The 25,372-nt window shown below is 35.9% G+C and overlaps 3 protein-coding genes, 1 long non-coding RNA gene and 3 pseudogenes across 7 annotated transcripts; all 7 read right to left on the minus strand.

Annotated features, from left to right (window-relative positions):
• Positions 1-227: 227 nt before the first annotated feature.
• On the minus strand, positions 228-3,039 carry LOC310739153. Its single transcript, XR_014537266.1, has 2 exons — positions 2,023-3,039; positions 228-499 (listed from the first exon to the last, which is right to left on the minus strand). It is a non-coding gene; the product is annotated as an uncharacterized lncRNA (long non-coding RNA).
• Positions 3,040-4,723: 1,684 nt separating this feature from the next.
• Positions 4,724-6,369, minus strand: LOC310739141 (claudin-4 pseudogene; annotated as a pseudogene). Its single transcript has one exon. The product of its transcript is annotated as a claudin-4 pseudogene (transcript).
• A 141-nt stretch (positions 6,370-6,510) lies between these two features.
• LOC310739142 (claudin-4 pseudogene) lies at positions 6,511-7,789 on the minus strand (annotated as a pseudogene). The gene has a single exon. The product of its transcript is annotated as a claudin-4 pseudogene (transcript).
• Positions 7,790-9,476: 1,687 nt separating this feature from the next.
• On the minus strand, positions 9,477-10,561 carry LOC310739143 (claudin-4 pseudogene; annotated as a pseudogene). Its single transcript has one exon. The product of its transcript is annotated as a claudin-4 pseudogene (transcript).
• Positions 10,562-14,692: 4,131 nt separating this feature from the next.
• cldn28 (claudin 28) lies at positions 14,693-16,349 on the minus strand. Its single transcript, XM_083564795.1, has one exon. The coding sequence runs from the start codon at positions 16,152-16,154 to the stop codon at positions 15,591-15,593; it is 564 nt and encodes a 187-aa protein (XP_083420921.1). The 5' UTR covers positions 16,155-16,349; the 3' UTR covers positions 14,693-15,590.
• Positions 16,350-20,068: 3,719 nt separating this feature from the next.
• LOC310739145 (claudin-like protein ZF-A89) lies at positions 20,069-20,815 on the minus strand. Its single transcript, XM_083564790.1, has one exon. The coding sequence runs from the start codon at positions 20,746-20,748 to the stop codon at positions 20,116-20,118; it is 633 nt and encodes a 210-aa protein (XP_083420916.1). The 5' UTR covers positions 20,749-20,815; the 3' UTR covers positions 20,069-20,115.
• A 1,386-nt stretch (positions 20,816-22,201) lies between these two features.
• LOC310739144 (claudin-4-like) lies at positions 22,202-25,297 on the minus strand. Its single transcript, XM_083564789.1, has 2 exons — positions 25,220-25,297; positions 22,202-23,636 (listed from the first exon to the last, which is right to left on the minus strand). The coding sequence occupies exon 2, from the start codon at positions 23,413-23,415 to the stop codon at positions 22,780-22,782; it is 636 nt and encodes a 211-aa protein (XP_083420915.1). The 5' UTR covers positions 23,416-23,636; positions 25,220-25,297; the 3' UTR covers positions 22,202-22,779.
• Positions 25,298-25,372: the final 75 nt, after the last annotated feature.

Here is a 25,372-nt window from a genome sequence, read left to right on the forward strand (position 1 = left end):
AGACACCTGACCATCATACCTGTTCCAAAGTTGCTTTATCTTCCACTTTACTGTTATATTAACATCCTTAAATCTGCCTAGTTTTTTAAACCGTTGGTTTCCTCAATCCTTAAGACCAGGCAGGTCCTCACTTAAAGCCTAACTGCACTTGCATCTGTCTCCACTCCCTTTTATGTTTGAAGTTCACAATAGTAGAACACTACAATAGCCACCCATAACTGCAAAAGTGTGTTTGATCAGGTTTATTATGAGTTTTACATGCTCTGGTGAGCAAACATTTTTAAACAGCCACTTACAAAGTACCTCAAGCACAGCATTAAAGCTACAGCATACAAAGACATTTTTAGACACGTGTTTTTAATTTGGGGAAGAACCACATATGGGTGTGATGATCAGGTTTCCACGTTTTTGTGAACATATAGTACATAACAATTCCAGAATCAACCTTGACTAGTTTACAGTACCTTTTTTGTATGAGTGTTTGAGACAATGCAAATTTCTTTTAACTAAGTGTCCTGCTGCCAGGGCCGCTGGAAGTCATTTTGAACAGGGGGGTGCTGTGAATTTTTTTATTTATTTTTTTGGACAAAAAACCTATGAGCCTATGGGCCTATTTAGAATACATTTTAAAAATAAATACATAGGGCTGTGACGATGGCAGTTTTTTTTACCACCGCGGTAGTGGACCAAATACTGGCGGTGTTGCGGTGGTTGGGGGGTTGTTTTGAAATAAATGTAAAAAAAAACAAAGAAACAACACACTAAAGCCTGTAAAAGCATTGAAATAAATATCAGTAAATACTTGTAACTTAAATAATATAATAACGTTGAATCCATTTAAAAAAACTAAACAAAACAAAAATATAAAAACAGTTTTATATTTCCACACAAAGACGCGTTATGGCCTACCGCTCTGCGCTTTGAGAGGGATGTGGAACACGAGCAGGAAAGAGACCACCGATCTCTTTTTCTGATATCTTCATGTTGTTGTAAAAGGTATGAAGATCTAATTTTATCTTCCACAAGGGCAAGGCATTTAGGCTGCCAGAGAAAGCCAAACTAAAATCACCCGCGCGTGTGAAACGCGCTTTACAAATGAACTTGACGCGCCTTACCAATTATCATATGTCTAATTAATAACAAGCACAAACTGTAGGCTATTAAAAAAATTTAGGCTATCTGTACAGCGTTTTTTTCTACTTTTCCACAGCAAAGAATACGAAAATAATCGACCTAAACGCGAACAAAGGAAGAAACGTTTAATCCACTTTGGAAATGGGTGAGACGCGAGTGAAGATATGGGAAAAGAAAAAAGAGATTCCATGCAGGGATAAGACACTATTTTTGAATATTCAATTAGTTGATTTAATTATAGAATATCTAATGTTCTAATGTCTGTTGTGCGATCATTCTCAAAAATAAAATTTCCATGTTCTGGTGCTGTAACCAGAGGGTGACGCTGCCAATAACACACATAACAGCTGTCACAAAGAACCGGCAAAAGTAATGATTATGAATCTGTCAAATATAGCAAGGAAACATTTAAATTGTTTATTAATAAAGTGTTTTTTGTGTGTCAGTGTCGGGCTGCAAAGATGAAGTTGACGATGCTCACTCGTCATCTTCACAGTGAACGCGCCTATAGAGAGAAATGCACACTTAATACGGAATACATAATAAGCATATGCTAGTCGGTTTATTTTCGTTTTGACTTGTTTTGTTTAAAAGTAGACAATTCAAACTTTCTATATAGAAAAACTAATGGAATATTTTTATCATTTCCTAAAATATTCATAAGGAATTTATAAATTGTGCAAAATATTTTTAATAGGCCTACATTTAAAAAAAATCTTTCTCTCGCCAATAGGGGGTGCTGCAGCACCCCCAGCACCCCCACTTTCTGCGGCCATGCCTGCTGCTAGATTTTGTCCTTTAGCAACAGGAGTTAAAAAGACATCTTAGCAACAAATCTATTGCATAATTTCTTCCCATATATTAGCAACATTCCTGCACTCAGGCCACAAGTTTAGTAGACTCACTACCAGCATATAAGCCTGACTGAGTTGCTCTTGTTGTTTCCAATGACTAATCACTGATCACCAATTTTGTCAACAATCAATGATCACTATTCTTTTGCCAATGACCAATAAGTGATCATAATTTTTAATGACCAATCACTTATCACCATTTTTCTCAATGCTTAATAATCATTATATTTTTGTATGATCAAATAATTTTTATTTTTATACTTATTCTATTCTATTCTATTCTATTCTATTCTATTCTATTCTATTCTATTCTATTCTATTCTATTCTATTCAAGTAACTGCCTTATAGGCAGTTGAGAGTCAACAGCATACAGTCTATCAGATCATGGTGGTTGTAGGCATACCTTTGTTAGACTGGCTTCAATACAGCAGGTGTGTTTTCCTTTGCCAGGGAGGAGCTTAGAAAAGAATATGATTAACCATGTTTGTCAGGTTTTGACTAGATTTCCGGCCCAAATATATCTTAAAAACCACATTACATATATCAGGTATAGTAAAAATTAAGATAAATCTGAGATATCAATGGAGCATAGGCTTATGTATGTGTGCAACTTTTTAAACCTGTTCATTAATCAAGTAAGGTATTACAATGTAATTAAAAATATATGAATTTGTGAATGAGAACTTTATGAAGATTAACATTTGTTGAAAAACTGATATAAGGAATGGATGAGCCATCCTTGCTTTATCATGGAACATGCTTAGATTTGATAAGCCCCTATCAATTTCACATAATTGAGTTTTTATTTATGTTTTATGCACTGATTCAACTCTTCTTTATCTCTTTTTGGAAGGTTGAGGATCAGCTCAGTTCTTTATTTTTACCTGAGAAAAAAGTAATTTTCTAAACACAGCTCGTTAAAAAAAAAAACATTTCTTAGATTCAAAATAGTTAGGATCCGTGGTGTGGTGGAAGTACAGAAACCATGTACTTGAGTTAAAGTAGAGCTATAGTAGGTAAAATATTACTCCAGTAAAAGTAAAAGTACAAAAGTATTTGCCTTCAAATGTACTTAAGTATCAAAGTACAATGATTTATTATGGCTATAATGTTTTTGTCACAAGACTCTTTGCTTAATCAACTCAGTTTATGTAAAAGACTCTAATGTTGCTCTTAACACATCAGTCTATTAATAGAATGATATTAATTAACACTTATTGATATCTATTAAAATGATCATGAGCAAAAATCCTTCTTTTTAACTACTTCTATAAAATCTTGCAAATACAGCCATGGGTATTGTGGCAAGTTAGAGTCAGGAGTTTCTTCCATCATTTATTACTCTGAAAATGGTATGTTGAGTATTTACACTAAGCGGTGTTCAAACAAGTTCAAAACAGAGCGCACACTCTACCCTGATTTATGGCTTGCTGCGTGATTTCGCAAAACGTAGCTGAGTAAAAAGTACGATATTTGACTTTGAAATGTAGTGAAGTTTAAGTAAAAGTCTCCCCAAATGTAAATACTTTAGTAAATTACAGATATGAGCTAATAAGTTTAGTAACAAATTACATTTACTTCATTACTGTTCACCACTGGTTACGATTGTTAAGCAATAACAACAACTGACCACAAGCTTCTTTTATTTACTAAGAGGGGTAAAAAATTATTGCTAAATTTCCAATTAAAGGGAGGGGAACTCGTGTTTCTTGTCACCTGCCTGAAGGAGGAATGACTTCTCCCCCACCTCTTAAAAATAACAAATGTATGACACAACTCTGGAGTTATTTGTTCAGGGTGGTGATGGTGACTTTCGAGTTTCATCAAACCTCAAATCAAATATTTTTGAACTGACAGGAGATGTAATCTGCTTGTTTGATTGATAAAGTATGTGTGCAAGTAACACAAAACAAAAGGCCATTACGTATTTATTATTAACAGTGAAAAGATAAAATAATAATTAAAAGAAATCCAGCATAATCTAGAAGAAAGCTCATTGTCTTATAATTCTGAATGCACAGCTACATTATAATATAATATAATATAATATAAAACAAGCAATTAAAGCATATTAAAAAGTCAGGTTCCTTTAAAAACAAAAATAACAAATATTTTTTGCAAATATTATTTACAGGACACAGTAATAGACACATTTCTTCTTTAACAATAACGAGAGCAATACGATTAGCAATTATGCCATTTGGCAGATATACCGATGATATTTGTCCTGTTTATGAGCAACTGAGAGTTAAGAGCCTTTCTTAAGAGCCTAGCGGTGGCAGCTTAGTGTTTTTGGGATTTGAATTGATGAACATACAATCAATAGTTCGACATCTAAAACACTTTAGATTTAGAGTTAGCATTTTCGACTTTTCTGCATGCTTTAGGTGTTAACATACTATAGACAATTTCACATGCAAGTGCCTGAAAAGTCTGATAAATAATTTCTCTTTCTATGTTGTTGATAAAATTTTTTATAATAATAAATAAATAATTATTTTTTAAATTGGATACATTTTAAAAACAGCAAAGTACAGAGAGAAAAATGGTTTAACACAAAGAATGCTTGTAAAGGATATAGCAGTAAGGTCAGTCTGACCTTTAGAGATAGTATTTCAGTAACTACTAGAACATGCCATGTAAATGAGTATATGCAATATATAAAATATATACTGAAGAAATTACAATTTAAAAGCAAATTATTACAATTAAATATTGTTGATTTTAGGTTAAATTTCAAGTTTTGATTTGCTTATTTTTTTAAGATCAAGTGAAAGAAGATCAAGATCAAGATTTTTTAAGTATTCAGACTACTTAAAAAAAGAATATGTTTTTACTTAAAAAAAAACTGCTTATTTTTTTAAGTATTCTGATTCTGATTTTATGTATTGGAAACAATAGTAAAATTTCTGCAAGCATACTAAATACAACTTATAAATGTAACTGTAATAGACACTGGAGAATAAATTGAGTATTTCTTTTACCAGTCAACTAAACCAATCCAAAATTCATATGGAGTTTTCCTTAAACATAAATTTTGTTGTTGTTGCTGCTCACTGTAGATCTGGCTGGAGCGTATCTCACGTTATAGATATGGTCATCTTTTGGAGGGCATGAGCTACAGAGCAGGGCTCCACCTGCAATGAGAAGTGCAGCACATCCAAAGCCAATATAAAGACATGGTCCCAGTTCTCTCTTCTGGCCATCCGTAAGGGCTGGGTTGTAAAAGTTCCTGATGACATCGTTTGATGTCCAGCACACTGGAATGAGAACAAGAATCCCTGTGATGATGAAGATGATCCCACCAGCAACAGAAATCTTAGCCTTAGCATTCTCATCCTCTACACAACTTGTGCATTTGCCGCCGATGACGGTGACGATAATTCCAAAGATTCCAACAACAAGGGCGACGATGATCAAGGCTCGAGCGGCCTGCAGATGTGCAGGAAGAATCAGCATGGAGTCGTAGACCTTGCACTGCATCTGGCCTGTGGTTTGAACCACGCAATCCATCCATAATCCTTCCCAAATGATCTGGAAAGTCACAATGTTGGCGCCGATAAAAGCCGTCATCTTCCATGCGGGTAAACCGCAGATGACAATGGTGCCCACGTAGCCAATCATTGCCAGAATGAGGCCCAAAAGTTGAAGTCTCTGGGATATCATTTTGCGAGATTATCTGTCTCTCTGTGAATGTATGCAAAGTCTGAGTCCAGTTTTGACTGACTGTTTGCTTTAGTGAATTGGGAGGTGTGTTGACATGGACATTTGCTATTGCTGTGTGAAACCAGTTTTTTGTTATTCCGGTCAGACTTGATTCCTGTTATGCAGAAAACACATTTTCACTGATGCGAAGCTTTACATTCTCTTCACAACCTGGCTAAATGATACAGGTCTGGATATAGCTGATCTAAAAATTTCTAGAAGAAAATTATTTGACATTTGATCTGCAAATTATAAACACAGTTGTTGTGAACGAAAGCAGTTAAATGAATGATACTGTGCTTGCAAAAGGTGCATGACTATTTCCCTCAAAGTGAAAGCGACTCTGGTTTGCTGTTGTTCCCCCCTTATTTATAAAACTGTAATAAAGCCTATTGATGTATTTGTAATCACTGGTTGGTTCAATCAGTGTTCCAAATGAAAAGTCGCAAACTATCCAGGTCGCAAGTGTCAAGGTTCCATTGTACTGTATTGTCAGATGGACTGGTTAGAATATTTTAGAAACTGTTGATCAACTGTGATTTTCACCAACAAATTTTTTTTTATTAAAAACATGTTTAGAGTTAGTGTATAATAGTGCAAAAAACATTTGGTGGGCAACAGTTCTGTGGGCTGAAAGTCAATATTAATGATAAATGTCAGAGCAGAATGGCCAGATTTGATTTTAGGTTAAATTTCACGTTTTGATTCGATTCATTTTTTTAAGCTACAGTGAACTTAAAAGATCAAGATTTTTTAAGTATTTAAATTTTTAAAGACTACTTCAAAAAAGAATATGCTTTTACTTTACAAAAAAGCTTATTTTTTAAGTATTCTGATTCTGATTTTATATGTAATGGAAACAATAGTAAAATTTCTGCAAGCATACTAAATACAACTTATAAATGTAACTGTAATAGACACTGGAGAATAAATTGAGTATTTCTTTTACCAGTCCACTAAACCAATCCAAAATTCATATGGAGTTTTCCTTAAACATAAATTTTGTTGTTGTTGCTGCTCACTGCAGATCTGGCTGGAGCGTATTTCACGTTATAGACAGGTTCATCTTTTGGAGGGCATGAGCTACAGAGCAGGGCTCCACCTGCAATGAGAAGTGCAGCACATCCAAAGCCAATATAAAGACAAGGTCCCAGTTCTCTCTTCTGGCCATCCGTAAGGGCTGGGTTGTAAAAGTCCCTGATGACATTGTTTGAGGTCCAGCACACTGGAATGAGTACAAGAATCCCTGTGATGATGAAGATGATCCCACCAGCAACAGAAATCTTAGCCTTAGCATTCTCATCCTCTACACAACTTGTGCATTTGCCGCCGATGACGGTGACGATAATTCCAAAGATTCCAACAACAAGGGCGACGATGATCAAGGCTCGAGCGGCCTGCAGATGTGCAGGAAGAATCAGCATGGAGTCGTAGACCTTGCACTGCATCTGGCCTGTGGTTTGAACCACGCAATCCATCCATAATCCGTCCCAAATGATCTGGAAAGTCACAATGTTGGCGCCGATAAAAGCCGTCATCTTCCATGCGGGTAAACCGCAGATGACAATGGTGCCCACGTAGCCAATCATTGCCAGAATGAGGCCCAAAAGTTGAAGTCTCTGGGATATCATTTTGCGAGATTATCTGTCTCTCTGTGAATGTATGCAAAGTCTGAGTCCAGTTTTGACTGACTGTTTGCTTTAGTGAATTGGGAGGTGTGTTGATATGGACATTTGCTATTGCTGTGTGAAACCAGTTTTTTGTTATTCCGGTCAGACTTGATTCCTGTTATGCAGAAAACACATTCTTACTGATGCAAAGCTTTACATTCTCTTCACAACCTGGCTAAATGATACAGGTCTGGATATAGCTGATCTAAAAATTTCTAGAAGAAAATTATTTGACATTTGATCTGCAAATTATAAACACAGTTGTAGTGAACGAAAGCAGTTAAATGGATCATACTGTGCTTGCAACAGGTGCATGACTATTTCCCTCAAAGTGAAAGCGACTCTGGTTTGCTGTTGTTTCCCCCGTCCCTAAAAACTGTGATAAGGCCTGCTGATGTATTTGTAATCACTGGTTGGTTGAATCAGTATTCCAAATAAAAAGTCGTGAACTATCAAGGTCACAAGTTTCAAGGTCGCAAGTATAAAGGTTCCACTGTACTGTATTGTCAGATGGACTGGTTAGAATATTTCAGAAACTGTTGATTTACTGTTATTTTAACAAAAAATAAATAAAATATAAAAGATGTTTAGAGTTTGTGTATAATAGTGCAAAACACATCTGGTAAGCAACAGTTCTATGGGCTGAAAGTCAATATTAATGATAAATGTCAGAGCAGAATGACCAGATGGGCCACCAAACTGGATGAACATGTCAGGATGACATTGATTAGAGAAGCTGCCAAGAGCCCACAGGCAACTTTGAAGGACCTACAAGTCTTTATGGCTTGGACTGGTCAGTCTGTGCATGTGGCAACTATACCACAATCTTTAAACAAGAAAGTGTGTGGCAAGAAAGAAGCCTTTCCTTACAAAGTGTCACACTCACTATGAAATTTAACTGGACTTAAGCAGACTGTAATGAAGAATGGACAACTATTCCCCAATGTAGGTGTTCAACGCTAGTACAGACATCTCCAGCAAGATTAATGGCTGTTATTAAAGCAAAAGGAGGATCTAAATATATATTAAATCCATGTATGTATGCATTTATGAATTTATGTATGTAAGGGAGTCTACCAAATATCATAGATGTCATGTACTTCTACTGTGTCAGTCTCAAATGCTGTGTTCATTGTAGCCTAATATTCCTGTTCTTTACTGCTAGGAATTAAATGTTATCTACTGTTGTAGACCATCCACCATAGGGTTTGACATGTTGTGCCCTCTAGATGCTTTTTTGCATGCCTTTGTTGTCAAGAGTGGTTATTTTAATAACTGTACACTTCCTGCCAGCTCAGAACAGTCCAGAATTGTCCTCTGATCTATTTCATCACCAAAGCATTTCCTTCAGCAGAACTGCCGCTCACTGGGTGTTTTTCTTTTAGCACAATAACGAGTAAACCCTAGAGACTGTTTGGCATAATAAGACCAGTAAATCTGAGTTCTGACCTATTTAAACTCGATAGTCCAACACAAACATATAGTCTATGGTCAAAAAAAAAATTTTTTTCCCCCCTATTCTAGTCACATAAATATTATCTAATGCTCTTTTATCTGTATCAGCATGGTGTCATGTTTTGCAATGCTGTCATTTGATTGGCTGAATGAATAAGGGCATGAATGTGCAGGTGTACAGGTGTTCCTAATAAATTGGATGGTGTATATAATCTATCTGCAAATTATATACAAAGTACAGAGTCATAATTAGTAGTAATAAAACAAAAGAATTAATAAGAAATAATAAAAATAATATTTTTTAATAAAACTACTTTTATTTTTTTATAAAACTACTTTTTTATACTTGATTATTTCTGACTGACAACAAATGCCCTACTATTTTCAAAGGTTTTTGCATTACAGAGGTTAATTATATAGATATTTGATTGCTTCAGGAACTATTATGTATTTATCGCTTCCAAACACGTATAATATCTTACAGTTCTGATTTTAACAACAGAATTAACACAAGATTAATTCAATAAAAATTCTTTAGAATCATAAAATCAAATTCACCTACACAGGTGTGAACATAACTATTATATTTTTTTCAAATTCAGTAAACAAATTGCACTCAGTTTTGATGTGATCTGTTATCTTTAATAAATATAATAGTAACTTTATAATACACAAAAGCCTGTTTAACAATTGTTAACAAATAAAAAATAAAAAAAGAAAGCTAAATATTATAATTATTTGTAAATATTATTGTACCATGCTGTGCTTGATAATTATTTTCTTTAAATATAATTATTACTTCTTAGATACTACAAAAAAGCCTACAACATAATAATTACAATTTACAAGTTTCGATTTCATGTGAAAATCCTTTGATGTTCAGCAATAAGCCCATGTAGATGGACCAGGGAAGCACTTTTAATACCACAAATAGATTTTAGGCTAAGACATGAAGCATAGTGCTAAGCTCTGACTAAGTTGATCATCTTGCCAGTTCAAGAACTGATTGTGCATTTGTTTTTTATACATAAATTTTGTTGTTGTTGCTGCTCACTGTAGATCTGGCTGGAGCGTATTTCACGTTATAGATATGGTCATCTTTTGGAGGGCATGAGCTACAAAGCAGGGCTCCACCTGCAATGAAAAGTGCAGCACATCCAAAGCCAATATAAAGACATGGTCCCAGTTCTCTCTTCTGGGCATCCGTAAGGGCTGGGTTGTAAAAGTCCCTGATGATAGCGCTTGAGGTCCAGCACACTGGAATGAGTACAAGAATCCCTGTGATGATGAAGATGATCCCACCAGCAATAGAAATCTTAGCCTTAGCATTCTCATCCTCTACACAACTTGTGCATTTGCCGCCGATGACGGTGACGATAATTCCAAAGATTCCAACAAAAAGGGCGACGATGATCAAGGCTCGAGCGGCCTGCAGATGTGCAGGAAGAATCAGGAGGGAGTCGTAGACCTTGCACTGCATCTGGCCTGTGGTTTGAACCACGCAATCCATCCATAATCCTTCCCAAATGATCTGGAAAGTCACAATGTTGGCGCCGATAAAAGCCGTCATCTTCCATGCGGGTAAACCGCAGATGACGATGGTGCCCACGTAGCCAATCATTGCCAGAATGAGGCCCAAAAGTTGAAGTCTCTGGGATACCATTTTCCTACTTGTATTACGGAGAGGTTTGGCTTTGTCTGTCTGTCTGTCTGTCTGTCTGTCTGTCTGTCTGTCTGTCTGTCTGTCTGTCTGTGAAAGCATACGATGTCTGTGTCAGCTAATGCCTGGCCTGTACACTTTATTAAAAAGGGAGGAGTCTTTGTTTGAAACCAGTTTTAAGCTTTTCCAGTCAAACTTGATTCCTGCTGTCCCATGCGACAGCAAAAATACTTTCACTTATGCTAAATAGTTACAGGATGCAGATCTGTGCTGATTGATGGGGAAGCGGCCCTGAATATGTCACTGAAACCTATCCTTGTCCAGGTGAATAATTTGACTGCCAACATTGTTGTAGTGAAAAGAGTAAAGTTGCAGTTCAGATTTAGACTTTGGCTTTGTGTGGCAGCATTGGTATCGGTGTAGTGTGGAAAATCGTCACCTTTTCACCTTTCACATACCATTATTTATGAATAAAAATCACAATTTAAACTATAGTTTCAATCTGGAACAAAGTTCTAGTGATGGGAACAAGACTATTTAACATCTTTTTTGTTAAGTTTAGTTTTTATTTAAAAACAGTTTAAAAGATTTTAATCTTCAACTTAAGAACATAAAAAGTGAGCAGCTTGTTATGTTTATTTATTGTTATTTTTATTGGTTAGCTACCGTAATTTCCGGACTATAAAGCGCACCATATATAAGCCGCACCCACAGAATTTTACAAATATTTTTTATTTTTAACATAAATAAGCCGCACCTGTCTATAAGTCTACACTATTGTACTTTACACCGGCTTTAACGAACGACACGTTACACACAGTGTAACGGGTGAAATATGTTGCGCTTCCTTTAGGAGAATAGCGGTATTTTGGGAATTGCCTGCCACTGCATTTGTCCGCTATTACTGCGTGTGTTCAAGACGAGGATTATGTCCTTATTATTTTCTGAAGCTCATTTCTAAGTTTCTTTGACTAACCCGTAACGCTGTTGCCAAGAAAAATAAAAAAGTACGAGTTTTGGAAACCTGTCTGTGCTTAGATGATTTCTGTTGCAACTGGAGTTAGCGCGCTCTTCCTTCACCCAGACTCAACGCGTTACAACGGCTTGTATCTAAACAGTAGCCTACCAAGAAAGTCATTGTCTTCCTCCTTCCTTTCACAACAATTTCTCTCGGGAGTTTATTTTTTGGCATCGTCAGCGTTTAAAATAAAAAGTTTTTTCTCCCGAAGTCGTGCAGCTCAGAACACAGGTGAGGTGCGTTTTTTCATTTCCATTCGGAAATTTCATTGGTCTAATGGTATGTCGCTCATTTTTTTTGGCTTGAAGTTTGTGAAACCGGGAAAAACCCAGGAAAAAATCATAAATAAGCTGCTTCATTGTTTAAGCCGCGGGGTTCAAAACGTGGGAAAAAAGTAGCGGCTTATAGTCCGAAAAATACGGTAGTTAGATACTCGAATGATCCTGGGTGTTTTCCGGTGAATTATATCAAAGAATGTCTAGTTACTAGAAGCTTTACTTTCTCAATCATTAAACACTTCTCTTTGTTATCTAATCTATGTATTAGATTAGATTATATGAGGGTAAGCACAGTTATTTAGATTGCAATTGCCAACCATACAGTATCTATCTAATTGAATAAAATGATAATAATATGCAAATAAATCTATATTTTCTAATACAAGTGAATTAGGAGTGATGAGTAAGCCTACTTTCTTATTAGTTGACTTTTTTGCTTTTTTTGTGCAATAACTGAACTACACAAGAAAATGAAAATTGATGTTTCTCTAGTGAACTTGGATTTGTTTGTCACGTGGAAGCAGGACAATGCCTAATATCATACAGGTGCATGTCAAGTTAAAAATATCACTCACATCCCATCTGTGTGTCCAAGTTGGATGCATACTCATACTTTAAATCTAATGCTGTGTAATATTTTATTTATTTTATTAGGTGATATTACACCAGCAAAAGTAAGGTTAAGTTCAGCCACATTATATAATCAACATGGCCAACATTATATGTGTAATATTGCTATTATACAACAGTTTTAGAACCAAGATATCCATATAGAGTGAATGACACTTAAGACAAAATATGGTGTGTGTATACAGTGTGTTTTTATATATATATATATATATATATATATATATATATATATATATATATATATATATATATATATATATATATATATATATATATAAAACACAGTTAATACAGTTCTAAAAAGAATTTCTACTCTTAAATCTTATCTCATTTTGTGCAACATTTCATGTTGCTCAGCAATTGGAGCCCATTATGTTGCTTCTTGAAATATTATATGTATAATTAGAATGGTAATTTGTAATTGAAATGATCTAGATTTCTGGGAGCACAATAAACTTCACAAAAGAACACACAGGATAGAGCTACAAAGGTTTTTGATCAAATTTCCTGATCATTTAACCAGTCCATAAAAGTGAACAAGCAACTAAACATATCTGTTTTATATATAATCAGTGATGCTGCTCCCTGTACATCTGGCCTGAGAGTATTTCACATTACATCTTTTGGTGAACTTGAAGCAGGGCTCCACCTGCAATGATATTCAGCAACCTAAGCCTGTATAAAGATTTGGCATCCATAATAGCAGGATTGTAACAGTTGCTTGTGAGGAAATATAAGGTCAAACACATTGAAATGTGAACAAAAATCTCTTTGATAATGAAAATGAGACCAGTAGTGATGACAATCTTAGTTAGTGTATTTGTCTCAAATAATAGTTATTATCATTCTAAAAACTCATACAACAAGGGCAGCAATCATCAAAGTTTAAGCTGCCTGCAGATGCACAAGACAAAGAGAGCGCTATACACTCACCGGCCACTTTATTAGGTACACCCTATTAGTACCGGGTTGGACCACCTTTTGCCTTCAGAACTGCCTTAATCCTTCATGGCATAGATTCAACAAGGTACTGGAAACATTCTTCTGAGATTTTGGTCCATATTGACATGATAGCATCACGCAGTTGCTGCAGATTTGTTGGCTGCACATCCATTATGCAAATCTCCCCTTCCACCACATCCCAAAGGTGCTCTATTGGATTGAGATCTGGTGACTGTGGAGGCCATTTGAGTACAGTGAACTCATCAGAAGATGGGGAAAGAAAGACCAAGAAAATATCCCCCACACCATTACACCAACAGCCTGAACCGTTGATACAAGGCAGGATGGATCCATGCTTTCATGTTTTTTGACGCCAAATTCTGACCCTACCATCCGCATGTCGCAGCAGAAATCGAGACTCATCAGACCAGGCAACGTTTTTCCAATCTTCTATTGTCCAATTTTGGTGAACCTGTGCGAATTGTAGCCTCAGTTTCCAGTTCTTAGCTGTCAGGAGTGGCACCCGGTGTGGTCTTCTGCTGCTGTAGCCCATCCGCCTCAAGGTTCGATGTGTTGTGCGTTCAGAGATGCCCTTCTGCATACCTCGGTTGTAACGAGTGGTTATTTGAGTTACTGTTGCCTTTCTATCAGTTCGGACCAGTCTGGCCATTCTCCTCTGACCTCTGGCAACAACAAGGCATTTGCGCCCACAGAACTGCCGCTCACTGGATATTTTCTCTTTTTCGGACCATACTCTGTAAACCCTAGAGATGGTGTGCGTGAAAATCCCAGTAGATCAGCATTTTCTAAAATACTCAGAACAGCCTGTCTGGCACCAACAACCATGCCACGTTCAAAGTCACTTAAATCACCTTTCTTCCCCATTCTGACGCTCGGTTTGAACGGCAGCAGATCGTCTTGACCATGTCTACATGCCTAAATTCATTGAGTTGCTGCCATGTGATTGGCTGATTAGAAATTTGTGTTAACAAGCAGTTAAACAGGTGTACCTAATAAAGTGGCCGGTGAGTGTATATACCCCTTACACTGCAGCTGGCCTTTGGTCCAGTGTCAATAAACCTTTTCACTAGATAAAAACACTGAATAATAACTCTGTTATCTCTGATAAAAGCTGACGCATTCCAGGAAGGTAAACAACAGGTAAATATGGTGCCACCAACGAAGCTAATCAGTGCCAGAACAAGGCAAGAATTTGAAGATTCTGGGTTAATATTTTGCTGTATCCTTTTGTCTGTAAAACCAGTTTGTATTTTTCCATTACTCTTACTAAGTAACATATATTTGACTCTATCTAACAATTATAATGAAATGTAAATGCTTACTATTTAGGTCAATTACCAAACTGCATGTATAGACATTTTATTATTCCACTAAACAATGTCATCTGATGTATGTTTTTAAAAAACAAAATAATATAGATGTATTTACAGAAATATTATTTAGATAGCATAGACTCATGATTACATACATTTATGATTACATTACAAGTGCCATGATTTGTGTTCCTACAAAAGTATTCATCATAATCAAGCAATGAAGTGAGTGGGTGAAGAAAGTGGGGTGCATATAAACACTGCGAGCACTGAGACATATATATTTTCTTTCCTTAATTTGCCATCATCAACACTTTGGTTGGGAATCCAGGTGGAATTCATGACAAACAAAGAGTTAAATATTCAATGACACCCCTGTGTTTTTTAATGCAACACAGGTTACGTATTTGGTATCAGTATTTGTTATAAAATCAAGAAATACCAAAAAAAAACATGAACTTGCACTCATATTCAGTCTGGAAAAAAATTTAATTGATGCGTCATTGTAGCGTCAATTCCTTTAAGTCTCAGAATGGGAAAGGAACTTTGCTTACATTTTACAGTGTTTTTCACCTCACTGACCCCAATTGTAATTGTAGTCTAAATAAAAAGACATTTTTTTTTTTTTTTAACAAGGAGGTTACAAAGAAAATTTTAAACTGTTTTGTGTTTACGGCAATCCCGGACCAAGAGAAATCGCTTAATAAGTATAAGTGAAATCTCATTATATGTCAGTTATATAAATTGTTCAAGTTCCTTTTAATACATTTTTAAAAAATAACCACAACATTAAAACCTTCTCATTCTAAAAACTTTAACATTTTCAGTCACATTTTTTAAACCAGTAAGAAATGGAGCTCCTTCATTCTTCATGAATTTTACATTTAAAATGTGTGCCTTTTGTAAAGCTCAGCAGCTGTTGTTGTATGTGCTGATGAACAGTCCTCCACCTAATACTTGAAGGAATCCAGCTACCCATCCAATATAGATGCAGGCCCCCAATTCTCCTTTGCTTGCCGAGATGACTTGAGGATTGTAGAAGTTCTGGATGGTGGTATATGCTGACCAGCTGACAGAGATCAAACAAAGAATCCCTGCAATAATGTAGACCACCCCGGCTACTATACCAATCTTGGCTTTCTTATTCAAATCATCACGGAGAAAGTTGGTATATCTGGTCCCGACAACTGTTAAGCCAATGGCGAAAACACCAGCAGCAAGCGATACGCAGATCAAGGCCCTAGTAGCCTGGAGGTATTGAGACAGAGCCAATATAGAATCGTACGCCTTGCACTGCATGTGTCCAGTGCTCTGCAGCACGCAGTTCATCCACAAGCCTTCCCAGTAAATCTGCGCTGTCACAATGTTGGCGCCGATAAATGCCGACATCTTCCACATGGGCAAGGCAGCTATCAGGATAGTTCCTAGGAAGCCCAACAAAGCCAGAATGGCTGCCAAGATTTGCCGTCCCATATCTTTCAAATATCTCTGCCGACTTCTGCAGTTTTCACACCAAAATCAAAGTAAGAGATAAAAAAAGCAGTGAGAGTGACTCGCTTTGGAAAAGTATACTAGTTGTTTGTGATAAATGTTTTGAAGTTTAAAAGGAAGGAAGAGGTGGAGTTTATGTTTATCAGGCCTCCAGTTTCCTGCTTGACTTGATTCCTTATTGTATGCTTGCAGTAGAGAGATAGAGGGTAGGGGAGAGAGAGAGAGAGAGAGAGAGAGAGAGAGAGAGAGAGAGAGAGAGAGAGAGAGAGAGAGAGAGAGAGAGAGAAGCAAACAAGTATGTGCGCTATATAAAAAAGAGAACACGAGCAGCTCAGAGAATGTGGGAATAGAGCTGAAAGAAAAGACTTCTTTGTTCATCCCAGCGACAGGTATCAAAATTCCTATGTAGTGTTCCTGTGACCTAAAAACAGACTATCATTAAGCGAAGCACCAAGCCCAATGTGGGCACAGCAGGATTTAAAAGTACATTTCTGTTTGCATCGTTGGGCAATGTAGTATCAATCTATTTATTTACAGCTAAATCTCTCCTAATGCATAGAAAGCCCAATATGGGAAAGTGTCTGTGTAAACAAACATGTCCTTTAATTTACCAAGGCTGGATATGAATGCATTTGTACAGTATTTACTAAAAAACATTGTACATTCTTGCAAAAAAGCAGAACTGTACAAGGATTTTTTTTATGGTATTCTGGTGCTATACAAATATATATATATATATATATATATATATATATATATATATATATATATATATATATATATATATATATATATATATATATATATATATATATATATATATATATATATATATATATATATATATATATATATATATATATATATATAAAATAAATAAAGACATTAAATATACAATTCGTTCAGGGTACAAATTAAAGGCAGTGCAAATGTTAATGTAAAAGTGAGGCAGTGCAAATAATATTTCCCAAAACAAGCTTCCCTTTATAGTGACTGGATGTTTATAGCTTGAAGCTTGTATCTTTTCACATTTTTATTTGGGATCATCAAATCCAAATGATAATAAATATCTATGATAATCTAAAGTAATGTATGCCAGTATGTTCCAAAACTAAAAAAAACAAAAAAACATTTTCATATAGTAAATGCAATTATTATTTAGTTTTATGATTTTCAAAAGAACTACATTATCCCATGCATTAAGAACATAATAATGAAAAAGAACAATGATTTCAGAATGTTGTATGATCTCATAGCCAAAATCATTAGGAAATACTTACTTTATGATACCACAATATACTGATACTGTAGTGCTTTTAAATCCTCAAGTCTCAGTTGTCGAAAGTTGGTAATGAATTTTTGTTTTATAACTTTATCTATGACAGTAATTCTGGCTGCATGCCTATTTACAGGTTTATATCCACACATTCCTTCACAGGAGCCATCATAGCAGATTCTCCACATTTTATTTAAATAGTTTAATATAACAATAAACTTCATTAATTAAGCAAGTTTATTATTTTTTTTCTTACTACAACTGTAGCCTAAATAGAGAAATGCAGCTGAACTGGTGTTTATAATAATTAGCTAGCATTTTTTCTAAACACTGTACATATTGACCATTTTTTATTTATAAAAATGTTTACTTTTTTTAAAACTACATTTCTGTCTGCAAAATACAACTGGAGCATAGAAAACATTTGTCTCCACCTTGTTCATTTGTATAGCCTTCAGTAATTCAGTACTGAGTATCTACAAGACTATATAACTAACAATGTAATTTGAGACACACATGTACATGATGTCAGGCTACTGAGGCTATCACTGACAGATCATTCTGAATAAAAAGATTTGAGCCACATGGAGAATCCTGTTCTATGGAAAGGTTGTTTATAAGTTGAAATATTATATATTTAAAGATCTATCCGAAATCTGAAAACAAAATAAATTCGAAACCAAAATAACAAATTCAAAAACAAAATAACAAATCCGAAAACAAATTTACAAATTAGAAAACATTACCAATCCTAAAAACAAAATAATAAATGCAAAACCAAAATAACAAATCCAAAAACAAATTAACAAATCTGAAAACAAATTAACAAATCCGAAAACATAAGTCAGACAATAGTTTGACAATACTTACCGATTATTGGACGAGACACCTGTCATTCACCTGTATATCTTGAATGACATGTGTCTTGTCCAATGATCTATAAGTTTCCATTCACAAACTATACCCCCCTTTTCCTGTTTGTCTGACTTGTGTTTTTGAATGTTATTTTGTTTTCGGATTTGTTAATGTGCATTGCACTTCTCAGCCACCGTAGTAGTGTAGCAATTTCCCTACTCACTAATCCAGTTCAACTGCAGTTTTTAAAGTGTAGATACCACTTTCAGCATTCTGGCAGAAAAGTTTTAAAAATGTGCAGGACTCCAATCGTCCTGGCTAGAACTGTGAATCTGTTGCTTTCGTTGCAATTAAAAAACCTATGGATTTAAACATGAATTGCACATGAACATCTTCAATTTTGTGGCCTACCCTACGGTTTGCTATCAGTTAAACATCCTGTTAATGGTTGAACATGATTTTATTAAGTTTTGAAAGGTGAAAGAGGTAGCTCAGTAGTTAAGATGTTGGACTTCAACAAAAGGTCAAAAATTCTAATCCCAGCACCACTGAGTTTCCACTGCTGGGCCCTTAAGCAATGCCCTCAGCCCTTAACTCAGTTGTAGAATGTTTGCCAAATGCCATAAATGTAAATGAAATATGTGGATATTTCAGTTTGACTACATCTTTGCTACTATCAGCTAAACAAGCCCAACAAGCACAAAACAGACAGCCAAGTAATCACTAACCGCTATGCAGTTTTTAAAGACAAACACTTAACACATTCTTTATACTTGAAATTGAGTAATATTTTATATACACAGCTGAAAGAGCAATTTATTCCTCAAAACCTTGTAGCTAGTTTTCCTGCTTAGCAAGAGGAAACAGTGTATTCATTGATTCTAATTAGCAGACAGCCATGTACAGATAAGTCATTTGTTTTGCAAGATTTTTTTACTTCATTCATCCATTTCTTTTACTTTTTGCATTTAACAAATATGGTTGATACAGGACAAAAGAATTGAACTGCACTTTGGTCTCAATTTCATTAAAATAAGTAGGTCTAAACATTAAAAACCTAATCATACCTCCAAATGTCTTGATTTTTTTTTTGTTAACTTTTAACAGTAGTTTGTTTGAGAATGAGTCACAAAACAGCAAAAAAAAGTTGTTTGCTACAATTGATAATCTTATGGATTTAAACAAGATATTTTGAATTGTTTGCAATTTTTGTGCAAAGTTTAGTCTGTTGTGGGTAGAGAGAATTATTTTTTTTTTTAAGTTTGCATGTGAGCAGCCAGGGAACTGTAAGATTTAGTTTGCCATAGTGCAAGACACCAATATTATCATTTCACAATAAGCATTCCAAAAGGTCACAAGTCAATTTATTTTTGTTTAATGAGTGCAGAGGTGGTTTTGGCTTCAAAGTCTGCCCAACTCAATAGTGCAGCTTGTTTAACAGAGTTAGATACAATTTAAAAAAAAAAAAAAAAAACCCACTCACAGGTACACAGTTTGCTTGGTGTATAAGGAATGTGTCTTGTATTTGTGCTTCCATGGAACAGCCTGGATTTATTTTAAATGCTTTCCCCTTTGACAGAACCCTGGATCCTAAACTTTCGTCAATATTAATTGGTCACAACAAAAACAAGTGCTATGTAACCAATGGCAATTTTATCATGAATTTAAAAAGCCCAGTAAAAACACGAAAGAATGTTGCATAAAAACTGTTTATTTAGTAAAAATTTAGGTTTAAAAAAAAAATTAAATTCATCAATCAACACAAGTCACTCAAAAAATTAACAGTCAATAAGGTAAAGCGTTGGGTAGCCTTTAAACATAGTTGCCACCGTTTGTATTTGCCCTTGGTGCGGTGTACTTGGCCGAATAACCTCGATATTCGTTTTTCGGACACTGGCAGCAGAAAAGCGCGCCCCCGAGAAGCAGCAGCCCGGCAGCGCCCCAGCCAATGAACAACGACGCGCCGAGCTCGCGCTTCTGCGCGTCCGCCAGTGTGGGGTTGTAGAAATTCATAATGACTGTGTGAGCCGACCAGCACACAGGAATCAAGCACAGAACACCGCCCACTATGAAGAACACGCCGGCCGCCACGGACACGCGCGCCTTGGTGGGTTCGTCCTCGATGCAGTTCGTGCACTTTCCGCCGGCGACCGCAAGCAGGAGACCGAACAGCGTCAGCAGGATGGCGATGACTACGAGTGCGCGCGCGGCCTGCAGGTCCTGCGGCAGAGCCAGCATGGAGTCGTAGACCTTGCACTGCATCTGGCCTGTGCTCTGCATCACGCAATTCATCCAAAGGCCCTCCCAGAAGGTCTGCGCGGTCACGATGTTCTGCCCGATGAACGCAGTTACTCGCCACATGGGAAGAGCACAGATGACGATTTCACCAATCAAGCCGAGAAACGCCAGAGTTAAACCCAGAACTTGTAGACCTGAAGCAGCCATTGTTTCTTTTCTTTGTCACTGGTTCACAAAATACAAAGCTTCACAAACGCCTGCTTAGAAGCGCTCTGTGGGTCCTTTTTGTACGCATCATAATCACGCAATGCAATCACGCACAAGCGCTTATTCATTACGACTAATTGTACCACGTGACTGCACTCAGCCCTTACCAATTAAAGACGCATGCGCACAACTATCCAAAAGCACACATTTTGTGCAGTGTTTGACATTTTATTAGTAAAACATAAAAGGTCCAGAAGTACTATTAAGTTTCAACCTTGATCCTAAAGTACCTGTCTTGTGTTCCCTTCTTTATCACACTTCAATTTAGGAAGCACTGCTATTTATCTAGTTTGAAATCAGGTGTGTTGGGAGAAGGGAAAACACAAGATTTGGAGATCTGTGCCAAGGCAATGGAGTAGGTTATTGTCCAAATGATAAAGCAGTACAAATATAGCAATAATTCACTTTGATGTTTGTAGGCCAGCTTTGTGAGTTATTTTGCCTGAGAATGCAGTTGTGATTTAAATCCATCCATCTATATATATTTTTTGTTGATAAAATAAATGGGCAAAAAATAAAAAAAAAGAATATATATAAGCTCAAATACCACTGACTGACTCACTCACTCATCACGAAATCTCAAAAACCACTGAACGGATTGCAATGAAATTTGGAACATTCCTTCCTCTTGGGTCTTAGGTGCTCAATAAGAAAGGGTTTTGAAAAATTTGCCCTGGATCGCGGCTTACTCACGAAAAACGCGATTTCTCACGCATTGTAAATTCTTCAAAATAACATTACGGATCCTAATGAAACTTACTACATTGTTTCTTATTAGATGTTCGATGCACGATAAAAATGATTTTCAAAGTATTTTGCCCTGTATCTGTACTACAAAGGGGTAGTACGTTATTTGTTGACGTTACGTTCTGATCTCTGATCATCCAGTCCTGCTCAGTGCTTACTGCTTATTGCCATATTGCTTAGCGTTCTGCCTTCCGTAGCGAAGCACGGGTACTTTCGTACTTTCAGCTAGTATATATATATATATATATATATATATATATATATATATATATATATATATATATATATATATATATATATATATATAATGTGTGTGTGTGTGTGCGTGTGTGTGCGTGTGTGTGTTCAGGAACTGATTTATCCTATAGTTAAAGTCAGTGTGAATCTGGAGCCTATTCCAAAAACACAGTGAAAGTGGAAATCAAGAGCACAATACACACATTCACACACTTTTTAAAATCTTGAGGAAGTTTTAAATTACAAATCACCTTGCAACATAAAGTTTTTGGCAGATGGGAGGAAACCAGAGATCCCACATGGATACAGGGACAACATGTAAAACAATTTTAGGTTATCATATTTCATTTTCATTCAAAAACTGGCAATGCTATATGATGTAAAACTTTATGCACCAATTCAATTTTAATAATTTTTTACTTCATGACACCACAATTTATACAAGCAAATTATAGCAGACTTAATCACTAGAATTTACATGTGAACATTTGAATATTTGAGCCTTGTTATTTTCTAAGACGAACTGCCTACAGTTTAACAAAAAAAGTTAATATCCTAATGTCCTGCCAAGACATTTCAGTCACTAAAAAGTTACACTTGTCAAAAAACCAACATTATCTTTATCTCTAGGTCAAAGTATTATTCTATTCTATAAGTCTTTTTTTTTTTTTTTTTTTAATCCCAGGGGAGCTGCTAATTAAAGACATTTTGCTGTTTCACAGACTTTTAATTATGAAATGTTAAAAGAACAACATTTTGAATCAGTGCAATGTTATGTACAGTTTTGGTAACAATAATGTCATTGATTTATTTATTAAAACAACATCCATCTAATTATTGTTGAAAGTTTACGGTAATGTAATTGGGAAATACACCAAATGTGATCTCAAAAGAATAAAAATACATGACTTTCCTGGAGACATTGTTAGCACAGTTGATGAATCCACTTTTGTTGTTTTTTTTGAGTTCTCATGGAAACCATGTCGCTCAAACATAATTCATACCTGGGGACAATAATCTAGTAGGGACATATTTGGTTGCTGGGTATGAATGGTTCTCCTTTGGAGGGCAATTCCAGCATAGCAGTCCTCCCCCCAGCAGCTGTAGAGCTGCAGATCCCCAGCCAATATACAGGGAAGCTCCTAACTCTCGACGCTGGGCTTCTAACACCAGGGGGTTGTAGAAGTCCCTGATGAGGGTCTGGGCAGACCAACTCACAGGTATTAAAATGAGAAAGGCAGCGATGAGGAAGATCACCCCTGAGACTATGCAGGCTTTTGCTTTTGCTGCTTTGTCCTCCGTGCAGTTGGTACACTTTCCACCAATCACAGCCATTAGCACACCGAAAATGCCTACAATGATGGAGATGATAACCATAGCTCGAGCCGCCTGAAGGTCTTGAGGAAGAGCCAGTAGGGAGTCGTAGACTTTACACTGCATCTGTCCAGTACTTTGAACCACACAGTTCATCCATAACCCCTCCCAGATGATTTGCGCAGTGACAATGTTCGCTCCAATAAAAGCTGTCACTCTCCACATAGGCAGAGCGCAGGTGATGATTGTTCCGAGCCATCCTATCAGGGACAGCATAACACCCAGTATTTGGAGACCTTGGGATACCATTGTTGAAGTATGTTCTTCAGTCAGAGCTTTCTTAGTGTAGTTTTAGAGAATGAATCTGCTGGTTGTAGTATCACGCTGTTTTTATACCTTGTATTTAAAGGGTGTGGTTCTTAAGCACATTCAAAGAAAATAATACGCAGTTATTTGACACCTATTCTCAGTTCCATCCATTGTCCAGAAAGTCCATGTAGCTCTACAACCTTAGCAACCCCTAGCAGACTCTAAAAACAAGTCAAGTCAAGTCAAGTCAAGTTTATTTGTATAGCGCTTTTCACAACAGACATTGTCTCAAAGCAGCTTTACAGAAAACAACAGTGAAGGTGAATGGTGTGCGTTTGTCCCTGATGAGCAGCCGTGGCGACAGTGGCAAGGAAAAACTCCCTTGGATGATATGAGGAAGAAACCTTGAGAGGAACCAGACTCAAAGGGGAACCCATCCTCATATAAAAACATTCACATAACATTATATAACTGCCAATCATTTGTACACATATAGTATTTGCATGGAATTACCTGCTCTTACTTCAACAGTTTAGAATTTTTTAAACCTAATCTCCAGCTACTGCATTTGTAGCTTGCGGGGACGATGAGCATGATAAAGACTTACAATTAAATTCCTAAACTGACATAAAAACATAAAACCAATGTATACAAAATTCACTAAACAGAAGGCCACTGCTGAGTTCCATCGATATGCATTTATGCAGAACGCACAGGCCTGAAGGGGCTTGTATACCACAATACCGGGTTCTGAATATTACTGTAATGATTCAGTGGTGGAAAGCTGGATAATGTTTAAAAATAAAGTCGAGTTTTGATGATCAGTTCTTAAATATACATCTTATGTTATGAACATTTAAATAAACTGGTTCTTTGTTCTTCTCCAGTGCAGGAAACTGTGTGTAAATTCAGGTAGCCCCTTTTAATTGACTAATATTTGATAACATTTTTGTTTGTAGTTTTTTAAATCAAACCTTGATAGACTTGCGGTGAACGTTTAGCCAGGTTGAAAAATGCAGCCAAAAAGACAGTTTGTCTGGTTTTTTTGTTGTTGTTTTGAGCATCTAAAGTGACTGATTAGTGGCTTGGTTAAATTAATGCATTGGGTTGTTTTGTTGTTTGTTTGTTTGTTTCATTCACTGATTGTCTGGTATGTTGGTTAGTTTGGTGAATGATTGACATATTCTCTGATTGGTTGATTTGTTGGCTGCTTGTTACATTTATTGATTTATCGATTACCCATAAAATGTATTTGGACATTTTATGTTTATGTGACATTGGATATAAATAAATTGCTTTTTATTTTAGATTTGTATTGGAGAAAATGATAAATGCACTTTAAACAAAAATATAAAAGGTTAGGGTAATGTTTGTGTTTAATCCCTTGCCATCTGTATTGTATTTGTCCTTATTTATAAATCCTTATGCATTTATAATTCACAGTCTACTAGATTACATGATTTACCCTTTAAAAGCAATACTCATTTCGATTAGACATATTGAACTACTGAAGACAGCTTTAACTACAAATAATTAGGGCCCTTTTTCTTTTTGAGAACCTTTTAATCATTACACCTGCATGATATGATGATATAAAAGATCAATTGTGTAGTTCACGTTACAGTGTAATTATTTTTCTGTGTTTGTGTGTTGTATGAAAACATCAACCATGTCCAGGAAATCAAATTCAAGATATGTTGTAATTTTCAGCCAAATCAAAAGTAATACTTATTAACTAACATGTTTACAGATGATCAAGAGTTTTTCTTATTAGTGGCTTTGTAAATAGTTCAAATGCTTTTACCATTGGAAAGGTTTTCTTCCATCTATGCATTTCTATGTTATGTGTTACTTGACCTGTAGTCTTCTTCAACTGAGCCACCCCTGAACTGGATTGTCAAGGTAAGACAACTCCCTTTGGAAATGTTTTGTTCACAGTAACTGGCTTGAACTTTTG

Source organism: Silurus aristotelis (genome assembly GCF_946808225.1).
Source record: "Silurus aristotelis genome assembly, chromosome: 16".
NCBI classification, from domain to species: Eukaryota; Metazoa; Chordata; class Actinopteri; order Siluriformes; family Siluridae; genus Silurus; species Silurus aristotelis.

What these genes read in the sequence shown, in the direction of transcription:
- cldn28 (XM_083564795.1), bottom strand. Translation starts at nt 16,154, where the DNA reads ATGGGACGGCAAATCTTGGCAGCCATTCTGGCTTTGTTGGGCTTCCTA.
- LOC310739145 (XM_083564790.1), bottom strand. Translation starts at nt 20,748, where the DNA reads ATGGCTGCTTCAGGTCTACAAGTTCTGGGTTTAACTCTGGCGTTTCTC.
- LOC310739144 (XM_083564789.1), bottom strand. Translation starts at nt 23,415, where the DNA reads ATGGTATCCCAAGGTCTCCAAATACTGGGTGTTATGCTGTCCCTGATA.